The sequence below is a fragment of the Macaca thibetana genome, chromosome 10, assembly GCF_024542745.1.
Source record: "Macaca thibetana thibetana isolate TM-01 chromosome 10, ASM2454274v1, whole genome shotgun sequence".
Lineage (NCBI taxonomy): Eukaryota > Metazoa > Chordata > Mammalia > Primates > Cercopithecidae > Macaca > Macaca thibetana.
Window position 1 is genome coordinate 29,183,987 of NC_065587.1, and position 17,090 is coordinate 29,201,076.

Sequence of the window (17,090 nt, forward strand, 5' to 3'; positions counted from 1 at the left end):
CTGCCTGGGCCCCACTGATGGTCAAGGTAACTGTTGTCCCTGAACTGGAGCTAGAGAATCGCTCAGGGATCCCTGAGGGCCTCTCACTGTCTTTATATATCACCAGCACAGGGGCCTGGCCTGGCTTCCGCTGGAACCACTGAGCATATTTTTTTGCCAGTATTTCTCCAGAGCAGGTGATCCTGGCCGTCTGTCCTGGGGACACTGACACTGAGGGTGGCTGTGTCAGCTCATAGGAGGCCTCAGAGCCTGCAAAGAAGAACAGGAGAGGGGGCTTGAAGATGAAGGACCCATTCCCAGGAGTCCCACCCAGAGGCTGTGTCTGGGCTTTGCTCAGGATTCAGGGTAGGCTCAACTTGGGATCTGTGGGGACTGAGCCTGGGGCAGGGCCAGGGGTCAGCACCTGTGCAGAGAGTGAGAAAGGGGAGCAGAACAGTGGTCCAGGTCATGGTGAGACACCCAGAGCTCTTCCTCCTAGAACCACAGCACAGCTGGGCTCACCAGGCCGCTCTTATTCCCTCTCAGGCTTTTGGGGCAGTCAGTGTTTAGTGTTTATGCAAATTTACATCCTCTGAGACTCCTGCTGGAGAGATGTCACTCAAACCAGCTGCAGGGGCAGCACAGGCGACAGGAGGAAGAAGCAGGGTCTCAGATTAGAAAATCAGCTGCAGCCTTCAAGCCCTGTGATCACAGTCACCTTTCTGGGAATTGATCTCATGACCACTGTCCCAAACCTCGCTGACCTGGGGTCTGTCTTGGGCCAAGTTCAGCAAAGCTGTGGGCCTTCCAGGAGGTTGGCCATGGGGCTGAGCTGGCCTCTGCTGAGAGATCATGATGACACCTGACTCAGCAGCAGGTGGACCAGGGACCCATCATCTTCCTCCTGCTGGTCCCTCAGACTCAGTCCCCTCTTGTTCATTCCATTTAAATGCTGTGCTGTGTCATCAGGACACTTGCTAATTACTTCAGTAGGAATAGTTGGGTCATTTAAGCAACCACACGCCCCTGTGGAGTCAACAGGGCCTCTGGTCTCATTTCAGCCATGGTGCTGCTCCTTCTACATCACTCCTCATTGCCACAAGAGATTTAGCATTGACACCCTCAGCTCAGCCAGAATTTATATATGTTTTTCTCATCAATGTTTTATGAAAACTTGCAAAAAGCAGCAGAAAGCCACGCTGGACTGACAATCTAACTTTAGGCCCCATGGTCTCTGCACAGCACGTGAGCTCCAGAGGGTGGGTGGTCCCTGGTTACTCCAGCCAGGCTCCTGGTCATTGTCCCATCACTGAACATGGACAGCGCCAGTGTCAAGGCTGTGGCCTGAAGCAGGGGAAGAGCCCTGTTCCTCTGGAAAGCATCTCCTGAAGGATGCTCCTGAGGATGCTCCATGCAGGGATCAAAGCCCCAAAATGCTTCACCCCACACACCTGTGACTCCCCTGAGCATAGGAGCTGCCCCCTGAGTCAGAGTCCACCTGGAGCTGGAAGGAGAGGCAGAGGGAGGAGGGGGCCGGTATATCTGGAAGTGCCCAGGACAGAGGGCACAGCTCCCCAGGACACTGCTGGACAGGGCAGAACAAGGCCCTGAGAGTTACAGGGGGCTCAGGCAGCCATCCTGGGTGAAGGACTCGGGCCCTGGGAGCCCCATGCTCTCACACTGTGCCCCCTCCTAGAGCACCTCGACCTCGGGACGTCTCCCAGAGAATCCTCTTCCTGAGGAAGCTGCCCAAGCTGACACCTGGGCTCAGCCTCTTCTAGCTGCATTTCCCAGGTGAGGCCTTCACTGTGCCAGGCTTCTGTTGGTGTCCTTGGGTGACACTGTATGAGTCTGACCCTCAGAACGTGGTCAGTATAACCTGAGGGGATAGGATGAACTGTCTTCACTTTCAGTCTGAACACTGACTCTTGGACACCTATTGAACCCCAGGCTGGCCTTCCTCTTTGCCCCAGCTGGGCAGCCCCAGCCTCTCTCCTGACTGCTCCTGGCTACAGCTCTGCTGCCCCCAGCTGGTGGAGGAAACTCAGCCCAGGAGATTTCTTCTTCCAGGTGACCCCACAGCACCTGTCGCCTCAGAAGTTGAGGACGAGAGAGTCCAGTCCCATTCTGTGCCAGTGTGACCCAATCTGCCCTGCCCAGCCCAGCACAGAGAGGTCGCACCTGCAGTGCAGAGAGGTGGGGCAAGTGCAATTGCTATAAAAGTGTCACAGGGTTGAAATGCCCTTCTCTCATGATTTTGTTCAGTCAGGACTAATTAGAGTGAGTTAACAGAAGCTCTTCTGCAAAGGTTTCGATGTTTAGAGAGACGCGTGTGCCATCCTACAGGGATCCAGGCTTCCTATGCACTTAGGAAGCAAACTGTTGCACCTCCCGCCCAGTAAGAGCAGCTATGATTCATCGCCATCACCGCATGGTTCTTGCACTGCAACTTAGTTGTGAGCTAACATCACCATCGTCGGCACCATCAATTTCACGTGTACGGTTATTTCATTGCACACTTCTCAGAGCTTGTGCCGGGAGGATTTCTACACTAGTCTAGTCTGTTTTCCTGATGAAACTGGGACTCTCCTGCTTATTCTCAGCTGAGGGCTGCTGTTCCCACCATACGGAAAACAAGCTCTTTTCAGCCCCTTTCTTGGAATCCCTGCAGAGGAAGGACAAGAAGTTCCATGTCTGAAACCCACTGAAGCCCATTGAATGACATCCCCTCATCAGGCTTTAATTAATATGACATTCGTTGCTCTTCTGTCTTTTAATTTGGAATGAAGGAAAGGGCTTCTTCAGCTCAGTATAAGCCTCCTCACTTTGCAGCAGGTAACACTGTGGCCCAAAGAGACTAAGTGGCTCAGGAGAACAGAGGGCAGTGGGGGCAAGTCCAGGAGCTGACCCAGGTGTCTGGATTTCAGAACCTGGGAACTTTGGGGCAGAGCTTAACCAGGGTGGGGAGGGAGGGGGCATCAGGGCCAGGGGGCTTCAGGGATGTGTCCTGTGAACACACTGACGTCCCCTGTCATAGCCTAGCCATGCTGAGGAGCCCACCTCAGCCTGCAGAAGGTGGGGGATATACCCCAGGGTAGAGCTGGAGAATCTGTGGGAATTGGGGGCTGCTTTGGATGCAGGGCCTGGCCTGGCTCCTGCTGGTTCTCTCTGCACTGTTGCCTGCTCCACTGTCTCCTGAGCAGGTGGGGACAGGTGTCTCATGGCCATCTCTACCGGGGGTAACTGAGTCTTTAGGAAACCACAGAGCCTACAGGTTGAGGAGACTTTGGGGCTCATTTTCAGGGTCCCATCTCCTGAAGCATCACCTGGGCTGAGCTCAGGGTCAGGACTAGGCTTAGGGTCCTGTGGGGGCTTTCCCTGGGGCAGCATCTGTGCAAAGAGTGAGGAGAGGTGGCAGGCGAAGGGTCTAGGCATGGGGAGACATCCTAGAGTTTTGTCTCTAGAGCCCACAGCTGAGCGTGGTTTCCTCAGATCTTCTCCATACTCTCAAAAGTCCCCATGAAAATGCTCCATCCATCACGCTCAACTGGAGAGAACTCAGCAGGCTTCAGTGTGGGCTTCATGGGGCTGGTTCATTGGAATTCTTCTTCTTCTTAAGTCTCATAGGGGAGTGATTGTCTCTGCTTATTTGAACAATCTCAAAGGAATACCGGTATCCCATACCCACGGTTGTCTGTGAAGCTCACAGGGTGGGAAGGTGTCTCCGTGTTGCCAGGGCCCTGGCCATTGTTGTGTCTCAGTCCCCTTCTGCTGCTCTGTCAGGACCAGACAGGTGTGTACATGTGGCTCATCCTAGACAAGGTTCTATATAAGCATAACAATATTTGATGACACTGACTCAGCAGTGACTATGGCCTGTGCCTTGCCTGTTTGTGGGCCTTGCACATATGAACTCATTTAACCCAGAAGCACGTCTGAGGGAGAAGGTAAGTGAGAAAAATAGAAAAGTTTTGAGTCTGGGACATTTGACACCGCCAGCACTCCCTGGCAACACCAACATGCGAATGTACAGACGTGCACACACACTCACACAGCATATGCATTTACACACAGGCACACACACCAACTCACAGGCATATGCATTTACACACATGCACACACAGGCATATGCATTTACTCACATGCACACACACAGGCATATGCATTTACACACATGCACAGACGGCACTGCTTTGTGTACAGGAGAAAGGGATCACATCTTCCAGCCTGCAGTCCTGTTCTCTGGGCCTGCAATTGCAGACACCTGAACCGTTCTGAGAGACATGACCAGAATGTGTCCCAGCAGAACTACTTTGTGATGGACATTACTCTCCTGCTTGCCTTCCTACAGCTGGCCTTGCTTGTGATGTCCTGGTGCTGGGTGAGATGCTCAGTTTTGCAGAAAGAGTCAGGACAATCTGCTCAAGACTGACAATCAGTTTTTGACCTGTGGCCATTACAGTGGGCAGCATGGAGGCCTGACTGGGCAGGATGGGCATTAAGGCTGGACTGGTACCACTGAAAGGAAGGGACCCTGGGGACAGAGAGCAGGGGAATCGCCTACTGTTTCCTCCAGGTCAGTCCATTGAACACAAGGGGAAGTCAAATGGGCTCATAGAATGCAAAGGCCACAGCTGCACTAACCTGGGCTCAGGATAACCAGGAACTATGGTTGGAGGAGAGAAGCAGATAAGCATAAATTGAATTTAATAATCATTAGCCATGGAACATCTTTGCCAGTGTTTGGTAAAAAATCGAGCTGATACAGAAAATAGAACAAAAAATAACATCAGGGCCGGGCGCGGTGGCTCAAGCCTGTAATCCCAGCACTTTGGGAGGCCGAGACGGGCGGATCACGAGGTCGGGAGATCGAGACCATCCTGGCTAACACGGTGAAACCCCGTCTCTACTAAAAAAAAAAAAAATACAAAAAACTAGCCGGGCGAGGTGGTGGGCACCTGTAGTCCCAGCTACTCGGGAGGCTGAGGCAGGAGAATGGCGTGAACCCGGGAGGCGGAGCTTGCAGTGAGCTGAGATCCGGCCACTGCACTCCAGCCTGGGCACAGAGCGAGACTCCGTCTCAAAAAAAAAATAATAATAACAGTTAAAATGTTTTGAGAACAGAGGATGTCCCTATTACGAAAGATATATTGGAAACAGAAATGGTATAGTCAAAAGAAAATTCACATATGTATATTAAACTACTATTTCCAATGTTACCATTAAGCATCCACATTTTGCTGTGCAAATGAAGAGTCTCCTAATGGTTATACAAAAGTGCATTATTTTTTCTATTTGATATTGAGGTTCCCCTGTGGGGTGAGGGTGGTCTTGAGTGTAGGAAAGAAGAATATTCCATAGGATGTTTCCTTATTCCTAAAAAATAATTTCATAGGAAAAGGTAATTTGCAGCATAAACATATTTCCACCAAAAAGGTCCTGTTCTTCTTCTGGCAACTTGGCTTGGGATCTTTATACTTTTAACATCTCAAGCTCTCTTCCTTATCCCATTGTTAAATTCTGTTCTAGAATTTTCATGGAGTATAAAAATATTCAATACATTCAAAACTTAAACTATTTATTTATTTCTTATTCTCAGAACTTGCATGTTCTCTTCTGTTATTGGCTTCAGTCAAATGCTGATATTAGGACCCTTCTCTCTGATCCTGCCCTGGATATTCTAGCTTTGGTATAAGCTTTGTTGCCCACCTGCCTCTCCCTGACCCTCAGACTCTTGCCTTAGGAGGAGTCTATTCCTGATATGTTAAAGCTCTCCCAAAACTCAGAGCAAGCAATGCAGATAAAAGTTATGTGACTGTGACACAGGGCTGTCTTGGTCAAACCCATGAGCCCATCAAATAGAGGATGTGAGCATGTTCTTATCCAGTGGAAGACTTCAGCCTAATATAGGAGGTGAAATACAGTGACCCTCACAGAGAGATCCCCACCTAGATTACATGCTGGTGGAATTTTCAACCCTCAGACAAATCTACAAACCAGTGACTGTTCAAACACATCCTGTGACCATCGCTGGCCTTACACTTGATTTTGTATGGTCCAGAGAGATAGTGACTTTTATCATTTTAAGTGATTATGTTGTAAATGATGCTATAAGTACCTGAGAATCAACTTTAGGATTGAAAGTTGATTCTTGGACCACAAAGACTAAAACAATTCTTTTCTAAATTTATTTTTATGCTTTTTAATTTAATAGAGATGAGGATTCACTGTGTGGTCCAGACTAATCTCAAACTCCTGAGATCAAGCAATTCACCCGTCTAACTCTTCCAAAGTACTTGGGATTACAGGCGTGAGCCACCGTGCCTGGCCTCAAAGACTAAAATTCTTCTTATCTGGATATTCAAGAAAAAGTTTATGAAATCCTAAAAAAGGAAAAACTACTGAACTCTCTCTGAAAAGGCCCAAACTTAAGCAGAACAGGAGACTCAAAAATAAAACTGCAGCAAGGTAACATTTTTGAGTCTGGTAGGTTGGCAAAAATTTACACTTTCAACAATGTACTCTGAACAAGTACTTCCGGCTGGCATTGAAAATTGGAAGAACCCCTCTGGAGGGGAATCTGACAACAGAGGGTGAAAATTACAAGTACACATCTTTCTGACGCAGCCATTTCACTTTTAGAAATGAATCTTATGCTCATATTCACACAGGAACTCAAAGGAGGCCACATAGGGATGTTCACTGCACTGTTATTTCTAAGATCAAATTTGTGGCGATAACCATTAGAATGTAGTTGACTAAAATTCTACCCACAGTGTGGGAGATGGTGATGCATTTGGGGTGGAGACATTCCTGAAAAAAGTAGTGACTGCAGCAATCAGGCAACTCCTTGTCACTGTCCCTGCATTTGAAGAGGTAGGAAGAGTTGCACATTCAGGGACCACAGCACACAAGCATCAGGAAGCTGTCCCTGTCCTGGATGAGAAACCACAGGGCAGGTTTCCTTTTGGACTTCATGGTGGAAAGGGATGGAGCTGAGAGAGGAGAATTCTCAAGGCCACGCTGCAGGAAGCCCCTTGCACGGGGTGAGGAAGCATCTTCAGAGCAAGGAGGAAGCCTGAGAGCCCAGGGCAGGTTTTGGTCTCAGTTCCCCATGAACTTGGACCACTGTGGAAAGTGTTGCTGCCTGCATATGAGCTGCAGTAATAATCAGCCTCATCCTCAGCCTGGAGCCCAGAGATGGTCAGGGAGGCCGTGTTGCCAGATTTGGAGCCAGAGAAGCGATCAGAGACCCCTGAGGGCCGCTTACTGACCTCATAAATCATGAGTTTGGGGGCTTTGCCTGGGTGCTGTTGGTACCAGGAGACACGGTTATAACCACCAATGTCACTGCTGGTTCCAGTGCAGGAGATGGTGACCGACTGTCCAGGAGACCCAGACATTGAGGGAGGCTGAGTCAGGGCAGCCTGAGCCCAGGATCCTGGAAAGAGGGAGAAACACATTCCAGTGAGTCAGTGCTGGGCCCAGGTGAGCCTGAGGAGCAGGAGACCAAGCATCAGCCCAGCGGCCCCTGAAGCCCCTTCCCTGGAGGTGTCACCTGTGCCCTGAGTGAGGAGGGTGAAGAGGAGCAGATCCCAGGCCATGGTGGAGATGTCCCGAGAGTGCCGCCTCCTGAGACCCCAGCACTGCACCTGCCCCAGCCCTGTGTTATCCCCTCTGCCTCAGAGGAGGGCGGGGCCTCCATGCAAATCTGCATCCTGAGCTCCTCTCCTCACCCCACCCTCACCTGGGCCTGAGTTCAGAGACTTCTGCTTCCCTGGACAGTGGGGCTCAGCTGAGGAGATGAAAATCCTTGTTTGTCTATTCTGATGGCAGGAACTTAATTATTTTGTACGTGATTTGCTCAGGAGAGAAAGATCTGCTGAAATCCCTTTCCTGAGTGAGCTCCTGGCTCTCAGGGTCTCTGTTGTGTGGTGACTGTATCTCTGTGACCCTCCAGGCCTGGGCACACCGTGCAGAGCCCTCTGCTTGGCACCCACCTCCAGGCTGTCTCTACTGTCAGGAGATGGGACTGCCCATCCTATGGACCCCTCTGCCAGGGGGCGTTGGTCTCTAATCTCCCCAGCTGCAGCTTCATCCCACCCCCACCCACAAGCTTTGTGCTGAAGCATCTGTCACATTGAATCCCTGGATCACATCAGCCACCCCAGGCAGTGCACCCACATCCACACGGCACATGTAGGAGGGACTCTGTGGAGGGAACAGGAGCACCGACCAGGGCCGCAGTCCTAAGCCTGAGTCCTCTGCCCCCAATCCTACCCTTCCCACTCATGAGCAGGTGACTTGTCCTTCCCAGCCTCTAGTTCTCAGCCTGAGAAATGGGGACCACAGAGTCCACTCTGCACACAGGTGATCTATGGGGATATGAGCCGGCAGGACGAAGGGAAAGTTGTTAACAGGCATTTCTGTGTGCACCAGGGTGATATTTATTGTGAATGTTTGATTTATTGAAAGATTTGTTTCCATTTTACTGTGATTTATGTGTCAGGTCACAGAAATGCATCTTTCCTCTTTCTTGGTTTCCCCCATCGGAGCACATCCTCAGAGCAACCTAAAGCTGACCTCTCTCCACCCGGCAATGCTGAAGACACACACAGATACTCCATAAATACTTTATTGTTTTTTTCCTCAAAATAATTTTAATATCTTTCCTCTTTCCCCATTGCCTGTGACAAAATTCTTTTAATGTTTCATATTAAAATAAATATTAATGGATTCAAGTTCCTTTTAAATATAACATACACTATCCTGTCCTCCCATCAGATTCATCTCTGAAACCAGGACAAGTGCACAGAGCGGCTATTTGAGCCCAAGGAAAGGAAATGGTACTCAGCAGTTTGGGATGGCCCCAGCAGATGAAATACAACAGAGTCAGTGTGAGACTCCTGGATTTCCTCAGGGTCCCCAGGCTGGGATCCAGGCAGCCCGAAACTTGAAGGGGCACAAGCCCAAAAAACAAAAAGAGGTCCAGAGAGCTCTCTTATTCAGGATTAAAGATAGGAAAAGAAGCTTATTTGGCTCAAAGTGAAGGCTCAGTCCCCTGCACAAGCAGGTGGTTCACACCTGGGTTCTCATCTCTTATACCAGCGCCTCTCCCTGGGTTCACACCAATGTCCTATGGATGGAGACGGGGCTTCCTGCACCAGGTCACTCCACAGCCCCTGTAACCTGAAGGGGTGCAGACCGGCACTGTCCATTCACAATATGATGTGAGCCTCATGGGAATCCGAATGTCTTGTCATCACATTAGAAATACAAAGAGAAGAAAGTGATTAAATAATATACTTTGTTTACCTAGCATATCAAAAATAGTATCACTTTCATATGTAATCTAAGTACAATTATTTAGGAGACATTTTCTATACCTTGCATGGCTACTGTTATTATGTTTTGAAGAATCTGTGGGGATTGTGTGGTTGATGGAGATGTGAATGGGTTTCCTGTTGACAAGTGTGGGCTGTGGTGGCTTTTTAAGTGTCAACTTTCATAGGCTGAAGGAGGGGTGGAAAGAATGATTTTTTGCCCAGGGTGTGGAGGGTGGAGGTGGGCAGTGTCCATCCTGCAGCTCCCCCTGTGGGTGCATCTGTGGTCCCTGCATGGGGTGAGGCTGCTCCTCCTGCCCCAGGTTTCTGTGCAGGGAGATGTGACTCCAACTCTCCCTCCGAACCCAGAGCACCTGGTGAGTCAGGCTCCCTTTGCATTCCATACAAATGCAAGAAACACTCAGATCTCATTGGGCATGTGGATACTCACAATGCTAATTTAGGAATAAACGGGTAAGGTTTCCAGTGTACAGTGGCCTCCTGAGGTCCCGCATGGCCCATGTTGGGGATGGCTGGTGATCTTAATTTGGGTTCCCTGGAAGCAGACTCTGAGAAGGGGAATTGCATTCACAGAAGATGTGAAAGGAGGTGAGGGAGGCAACACTGGGCAGAAGGAGACCCTGACCAACAGTGAGGTCTCATTATTTCCTTCAGGGAGCTGTAGAGCTGGGCGGATTTTGAGGTCCTCCTATATTGAGGCAGAGTCTTGAGATGTGGGCCTCAGGTAGTCATGAAACCTAACCTCACTGAAAAAGGGCATAAACCCGGAGGAGGCAGTTTTCTGAACTGAGCCACACTTCCCAGTGAAGACACAGCTCTCAGCTGCCACAAGCTCCCAGCAGTGCTGGGTGGCTGAGCTCAGAAGAAAGAATCTGTGCAGATTCCATGGTGTCCACTCCACTGGTTTTTCTGTAGAGAATGACACGACTTAAGCTGTGCAGTTCTGGGGACTGATCCAGGATATTCAGGCCAAGGACTGGCTTGTCATGACCTGTGGAAATCCAGAGACCAGCTGAGGGATGTCTACCTCAGTCTGATGATTCAACCAGATCCCATTTCCCTAAGTCACAGCTGAGTCCCCAAACCCCAATACATCCCGGTCAGCTAAGTCCTAAATCCACTCTTGATGCCCCCTCTTCAGAGTCTGCCTGGAGGGCTGGAGGGTCTCAGATCCAGATGAACTGGGCCAGCCCTGCTCATGAATTTGTCCACAGTCTTCCTGGCTAGAGGAAATGTCCCATCCTGGTCATTTCATCTAAATGATGGATTGTTTCATTAGGACACTTGTCACCTATTTCAGTGAGAATAGTTGAGTCATGTAAGGAACCGCTCACCCATGTGGAGTCATCAGGACATCTGGTCTCATTTCGCCCATGGTACTGATCCTTCTAGGCCATCCCCTTCCCCACAGTGGACCAGCCATTGCCATCCTCAGCTCTGCCATTGTTTATCTGTCTTTCCCATGAAATCTTTATGTAAATTGGTAAAAAGCACCAGGGTTCTCCATCCAATGTGGTTTTCTGGTGCTTTCTCAAGTTTACATGAAATACTGATGGGAAATCCAACTTGAAGCCCCATGGTTTCTGTGAGAATCCCAGGAACACAGTCTTTGCACAGGGTGTGGGCTCCATAGTGTGGTGGTCCCTGGTCCCTGCAATGAGGTGTATCCTGTCAATGAGCCAAAGACCACCTGGTGGCCAGAGCTGTGGCCTGAGGCAGGTGAGAATCCCCTTCCCTGTGGAGATCATCTCCTCAAGGAGGCTGCAGATGTCCCATCCAGGAACCAGGGTCCTGAATGCGCCACCCCAGCCCCCTGAGACTCCCCTGAGCACAGGAGCTGCCCCCTGAGCCAGAGTATGCCTGGAACTGGAAGGAAAGGCGGAGGGAGAAGGGGTGGGGGAGTCTTTTGAAGTGCCCAGGACTGAGGACTCAGCTCCTCAAAATGTTGCTGAAAAGAGAGGGACAAGACCCTGCCTGAGATTGGCAGGAGGCTCAGGCAGCCATCCTGGGTGAAGGACTCTGGCCCCGGGATCTCCATCTTCTCACACTGTGTCCCACTCCTAGAGCACCCCAACCTTGGGGGAATCCCAGCACTGTAGGAGCTGCCTAGGCTGACACCGGGCCCAGTTGCCTTGGCTGCATTTCCCAGGTGAGGCCCTCATGTTCCCGTCTCCTGTCAGTGTCCTGGGTGAACACTGCATAAATCTAGCACTCAGGATGGGGTTACTGCAGCTCAAGGGGATAGGATGCACTTTACTGGGCTTCCATACTGAGGACTGATCCTTGGACTCCTCTTGAGCCTTCAGGGTTGGCCTCCTTCTTAGGCTCCTCCTGGGCAGCCCCAGACTCTCTTCTGACTGTAACTCTGCTGCCCCCTGCTGGTCAAGAAAAGGGAACCCATAAGCTTTCCTCCTCCAGGTGACCCCAGAACACCTGACACCTGGGAGGCTGAAAACTATGGGGTCCAGCCTCAGTCTGTGCCATATGTGAACCCTTCTGGTTCAGCACAGAGAGGTGGCATATATGGTTGCAGGGAGGTGCAGGTGCAATTCTAGTAACTGAGTCTCAGGTTGAAATACTCTTCTCTGTTCCATGGTTTTTGACCACAGAATGGAGAGTGCAGGATAAACTGTAGCTCTTCTGCGAAAAACCTAAGTCCAGTGAAATGCAGTTCTCCCCACATGTACTCCTGCTTCCCATGTATCCTGAACACAAGATTGATTTTCACACCCCAATAAGAACAGCTGCACTGTAACTGGGAGCATCTGATGTTTCTATCAGTAAACCTCAGCTGTGTGCCTGAACCATCATCACCATCATTGTCATGGTATTTTTTCTATTAATCGTAAGATCAAGAAGATTAAGGTAGAAAATTGTGACCGTAAGTAGATGGAACCTTTCTGTGTTCAGTCCACACACGAGAAACTCTATAGCATTCCCTACAACTGTGGTTTAATCAGCATGGTTTTATTTTTCCTTATAAACTTAAATATTTATCAAAAAGTTAACATTTCAGAGATTAAAATTGATACCTTTCTTCATAAGATTTTGATCATTTTTTACGTATTTGATGTGAAACTCTGCTGCTTATTGCTAGAAGGCCTTTCCTTCTCTATAGGAATAATCAAAATGTGTTTTAATCAAGTTTAGACCCCTGTTGGATCGCAGGCCCCAAGTGGATTTCTAGGCCCCAGGTGCACATCAGGCGCAGGTGTACAAGCAGGCCCTGGGTGGGCTTACCTGTGTACAGGTAAGGAGCTGACCTGGGGGGAGGGTGAGCAGCCAGCAGCCCAGTGGATTCTGAGTAGATCTTATGGAAGGAAGGAGGCAAGGATATGGAACCTTAAAGAAGTGAGTTCACTTCCTTGGCGACAGACCCTCAAAGAACTTAGAACTCTGGTAACCAGGCACCCACATCCTAGGGACAGCCCCGCAGCCTGCTCCCTTGGTGGGAGATGATCAGGAGAGCAAGATGTTCTCGTGCTGCCTCCCCACATCTTGAGGCTCCTGCTTCAGGAGGGCCCGGAGTGAGAGCCTTTTCTCACAATGCCCACGCAGGCTCATTCCTCATCCCAGGCACCTGTGGCTGAAGGCACCCCCAGGTATGACAGGGAAGGCTCTACAAGGCCAGACCTCACCAATGATCCCATCAGGACCACATCTGTGCATTGCCCTTGGCCAGCTGGAGCCTCTGGAGTTCCACCAGACACAGGCACATGGTGAGGTGGCCAGTAGTTTCTTCAGGGACAGAACTGGAGCTAGAGGCAGCACCAGAGCCCTCCTGCCCCTGCCCTGGTACTGTGGAGGACCAGCCCATTAAGGAGCTGCCTGACTTCATGGCACCCGCTCTAGCCACTGGCCTCAGCCCTGGAGCTGAAAGCATGGCTTGAGCAAGAGGTGGAAGAGAGGGGGTGGCCAGCACAGCCCCAGCCAGCAGCTGCTACTCTGCTCTCAGTACTGGGTACTGTGGGAGCCATGGAGGCAGACACCCGGGTGTGTGGCCTGGGCTCCTCTGCCTCACTGGAGAGAGGCTTCTCTCATTTGGCAGAGCTGCAGCCCTGGAGCTTAGGGGCCTGCTGCTGCTGCTGCTGCTACTGCTGCTGCTGGTGTTGTCTGCCTGCCTGCAAGAGGCGCTGGAGAGCAGGAAAAGAAGCCTGGGAGGAGGGGTTCCAGCAGCTCCTCCTGTTCCCAGAGGCGGATTCTTCCTCCAGGCTTGGAGGTCTGTGCTGAACTGGGCTTCTCGGCTGTTTGCCCCTGAGGTACTGCCCAGGACAGGCTCTTCTTGGCAGGTGTGCAGGGGTGAGGAGGCTAGGGGTCATCTCCAAAGGGTATAGAAACCAAAGCTTTGAAACTCAGGACTTGTACCCCAAAAACACCATACCACGCCACCACCTGCCCTAGAATTTATTCGGTGTTAGAATTACAAGTTTCTACAATGACATTTAAATGAAGTTTGACTTATGTTTCTTACCTTTGCTTTCTTACTAACTTTTGTATCATTCATTTTCTGGTATTTTCTTCTATACCATAACACTAGACTACGCACAACACTGTCTGACTTCTCCATTTGGATATCGGTTAGGAATGTCAAAAGTAGTAAGTCCACACGGAGCCACTGACACTCCTCAAACTTACTCTTCCCCATTCTGTTTAATGGCACCTCCCATTTAATAGTTTCTCAGCTCAATATTCTTGGCGTCCCCTTTTAATTCTCTCTGTCATTGCAGCTCTGTCATTGTCTCTCTGTACCTGTCTGGTTCTCATTCTCTCTTTCTCTTTTTTTCTCTCTCTCTATAACACACACACACACACACACACATGCACACACACACACAGACACACACACACATACACACACATTTTCAGATCTGACATGTGGGAATATCCTGCCAGCTTTAACTCTAAAGTGAAGTCATTCCAGATGGTATCTGCAAATTCACCTTCCCACCCTCACCACTTGCTGACTATAGTACTTCCCTCACAAGGCCAAAGCTCCACTGCAGAGATTTCTTGAGGAAATAATGAGAAATATTACACATTGTTATTTCAGGCACCCTCAAAACACAGGCTAGTGCTCTATGCCTAGGATGTCCCAGGAAAGAATAAGAAAGAATAAGAAATGGTGCATGTATGGGATGGTCTTTGACAAGGGGGACCAGGACAGGCCCCTTACACTTCACTCTCTCCTTTTCCTTTGAGCTTTTCCACATCAGCCAAATAGGTTAGGGACAGTAGAAGCCCCCTCAGGCTGGGCCTGGCCACCTGCTCTGGCCTCAGAATGCAGCCTGGCCTGACAGCTTGGCTGCAACTTCATGACCAACCCAGAGCCAGAACCACAAAACTAAGCTGCTCTCAATTCCAGATGCACTGAAGTGACAAGATCACAAACACGTGTTCTCTTAATATGCTAACTATTAGGAAGCAATTTTTATTCAAAAGTACACAATAAATAAAGTTTAGCCTTTTGAAATACATTTTCTTGTGGATATTTCAGGTACAAAACATGTTGATATAGTATACACATATACTAAAGTTTTTACTTTGTTTTTCATAAAATCCATTTAATCAAAGTTTATGAAGCCTAAGCTATATATATATTCATGGCTATGTTTACCAATTGGCTCATAAAATTTAAATATTGGATGCAGGTAATGTCTCAGTATTTATTAAATGAATTTTGACCTTTAGTAGATTAATAAAGATTTCAGCTACAGAAGTATTGATGCCCATGGAAATTAGAAATTCTTGATATCAACGAGGAAGAAGGAATGGACTCAGGTTGACTCTTCCCTGTGGAACCATTTTGGAAACTCCCATTCTATAGAGAGATGATCCACTTTTACGCAGTTCCCAGGACAGGGCCTCAGCGATGTGAGACAGGGGGATTTTGAGGGAACACTGAGTCTGTCACTCAAAATCTCTCTAGCTCAGCAACCTGAGGTATTGAGGCAAAAAGGAGGAGCAGAAAAAAAAAGGTCAGGTGCAGTGGTTCACGCCTGTAATCCCACCCTTTTGGGAGGCCGAGTCAGGTGAATCACCTGAGGTCAGGAGTTCAAGCCCAGCCTGGCCAACATAATGAAACCCAGTCTCTACTAAATATACAAAAATTAGCCAAGTGTGGTGGTGTAGACCTGTAATCCCAGCTACTCAGGAGGCTGAGGCAGGGAGAATTGCTTGAACCTGAGAGGCTGGTGTTGCAGTGAGCTGAGATCGTGCCACTCCAGCCTGGGCAACAGTGAGACACTGTCTCAAAAAAAAAAAAAAAAAAAAAAAAGGAAAGGAAAAGAAAAACAACAGCTTCTTCTTGTTCTTAATCCCTCAAAAACATGTTCAGATCTTCTCACAGTGGTCGTCACTGCTTCAGAACAGAGATGCAGAGGAGTAGCCCAGCCAGGAGAGTCATCTTCACCAGAGCATGGTGGACACAGGGTTGAGTAAGATGCAATTTTGGGAAACTCCCTGTAATGACTTCTGTCCAGGTTGGTCTGCACAGTGTCAGATATGGGGATGCATTTAGGGCAAGAACATCCCTAAAAACAGCAGCGAATGCGTTAGTCAGGCAGCTCCTTTTCACTGTGTGCCTGCATTTGAAGAGCTGGAAATAGTTGTGCATTCAAGGATCAAAACACACAAGCAACAGGAAGCTGTCCCTGTCATGAATGAGAAACCACAGAGCACGTTTCCTTTTGGACTTCATTGTGAGAAAGGAGAGGAGCTGAGAGAGGGGAATTCTCAAGGCGGTGCTGCAAGAAGCCCCTTGCACAGGGTGAGGAAATATCTTCAGAACAAGGGAGAGCCTGAGAGTCCAGGGCAAGTTTGGGTCTCAATTCCCCATGAACTTGGACCACTGTGGAAAGTGCCACCTCTCCTATGTGAGCTGCAGTAATAATCAGCCTCATCCTCAGCCTGGAACCCACAGACGGTCATGGAGGCTGTGTTGCTAGACTTGGAGCCAGAGAAGCCATCAGGGACCCTCGAGGCCTGAATACTGACACCATAATCATGGGTCTGAGAACTGTGTCACCCAGTGTTTTGGGGTCAAGAGCAGAAAGGCTTTGCAGCAGGTGCAGGCAGGGGAGTGAGTGTCCTGCTATTGGGCCAGAGAAACTAGTAGAGTCTACCATAATAGAGGAACTGGACATAGGAACTGAAACTTTGTGCTTAAGACAAGGCTTCAGTGGAGAATCCTACTGTAGACCCATGGGATTTAGCAACAAGTCTATGTCATGTGCAATAGAGAATTATTTCCTTTTGAAAACAACCTCTTCTATGTTCGGGGCTTTGTTACATCGAGAACCACATGAGACAACAGTGACCACGCAGCCAGACATGTCAGATCCCCTCAGTCATGAGCTCAGGCAGGGCAAGAAATGATCTATAGTGAGATGGATGGGGCACAGGTAGGATGGAGCAGGAGCAGAGCCCAAGGGCACTGTATTCCTCACAAGCAGGTTCTTCTCTCTGTTGTTCCAGTGCCTCTTCCTGGGTTCACACTTCCATCGTCTGGTGGAGATGGGGCTTCCGGCACCAGCTTACTCAACAGCACCTGTCACCTGAAAGAGTCCTGACCAGCTGTGTCCCATAACGGTATGACACGATCCTCCTGTGACCCCTAGTGTCTAGTCACCACATTAAATATAAAAAGATGAGACAAATAAAATAAAAATAAATATGGCTAAATAGTATATTTTATTTATGTCAGTAAATCAAAATACTATCATTTTCACATGCAGTATGTGTGATTACTTCCGGGGTCCTCCTTTTCAG

General features: G+C 49.2%; 2 protein-coding genes, 1 long non-coding RNA gene and 1 gene segment (V, D, J or C); 1 reads left to right on the forward strand and 3 right to left on the reverse strand.

Annotated features, from left to right (window-relative positions):
• Positions 1-7,618, reverse strand: part of LOC126929706 (immunoglobulin lambda-1 light chain-like) — a 250,860-nt gene extending 243,242 nt beyond the window's left edge. Inside the window, exons 1-2 of the mRNA XM_050746309.1 lie at positions 7,538-7,618; positions 7,118-7,420 (exon numbers count right to left, since the gene is read on the reverse strand). Coding sequence (XP_050602266.1) covers positions 7,118-7,420; positions 7,538-7,583 — 349 coding nt within the window. The 5' untranslated portion in view covers positions 7,584-7,618. The remainder of the gene's footprint in view (positions 1-7,117; positions 7,421-7,537) is intronic.
• LOC126929708 (immunoglobulin lambda-1 light chain-like) overlaps positions 1-17,090 on the reverse strand; it is a 340,164-nt gene that overhangs the window by 256,705 nt on the left and 66,369 nt on the right.
• LOC126929707 (immunoglobulin lambda-1 light chain) overlaps positions 1-17,090 on the reverse strand; it is a 309,873-nt gene that overhangs the window by 237,657 nt on the left and 55,126 nt on the right. The gene's annotated exons all lie outside the window — the stretch shown is intronic.
• The window catches only part of LOC126929794 (uncharacterized), a 39,652-nt gene continuing 35,308 nt past the window's right edge, over positions 12,747-17,090 (forward strand). For both annotated transcript variants that reach the window (XR_007717270.1, XR_007717269.1), the window contains exons 1-2: positions 12,747-12,925; positions 16,797-16,910. This is a non-coding gene — a long non-coding RNA (uncharacterized LOC126929794). The remainder of the gene's footprint in view (positions 12,926-16,796; positions 16,911-17,090) is intronic.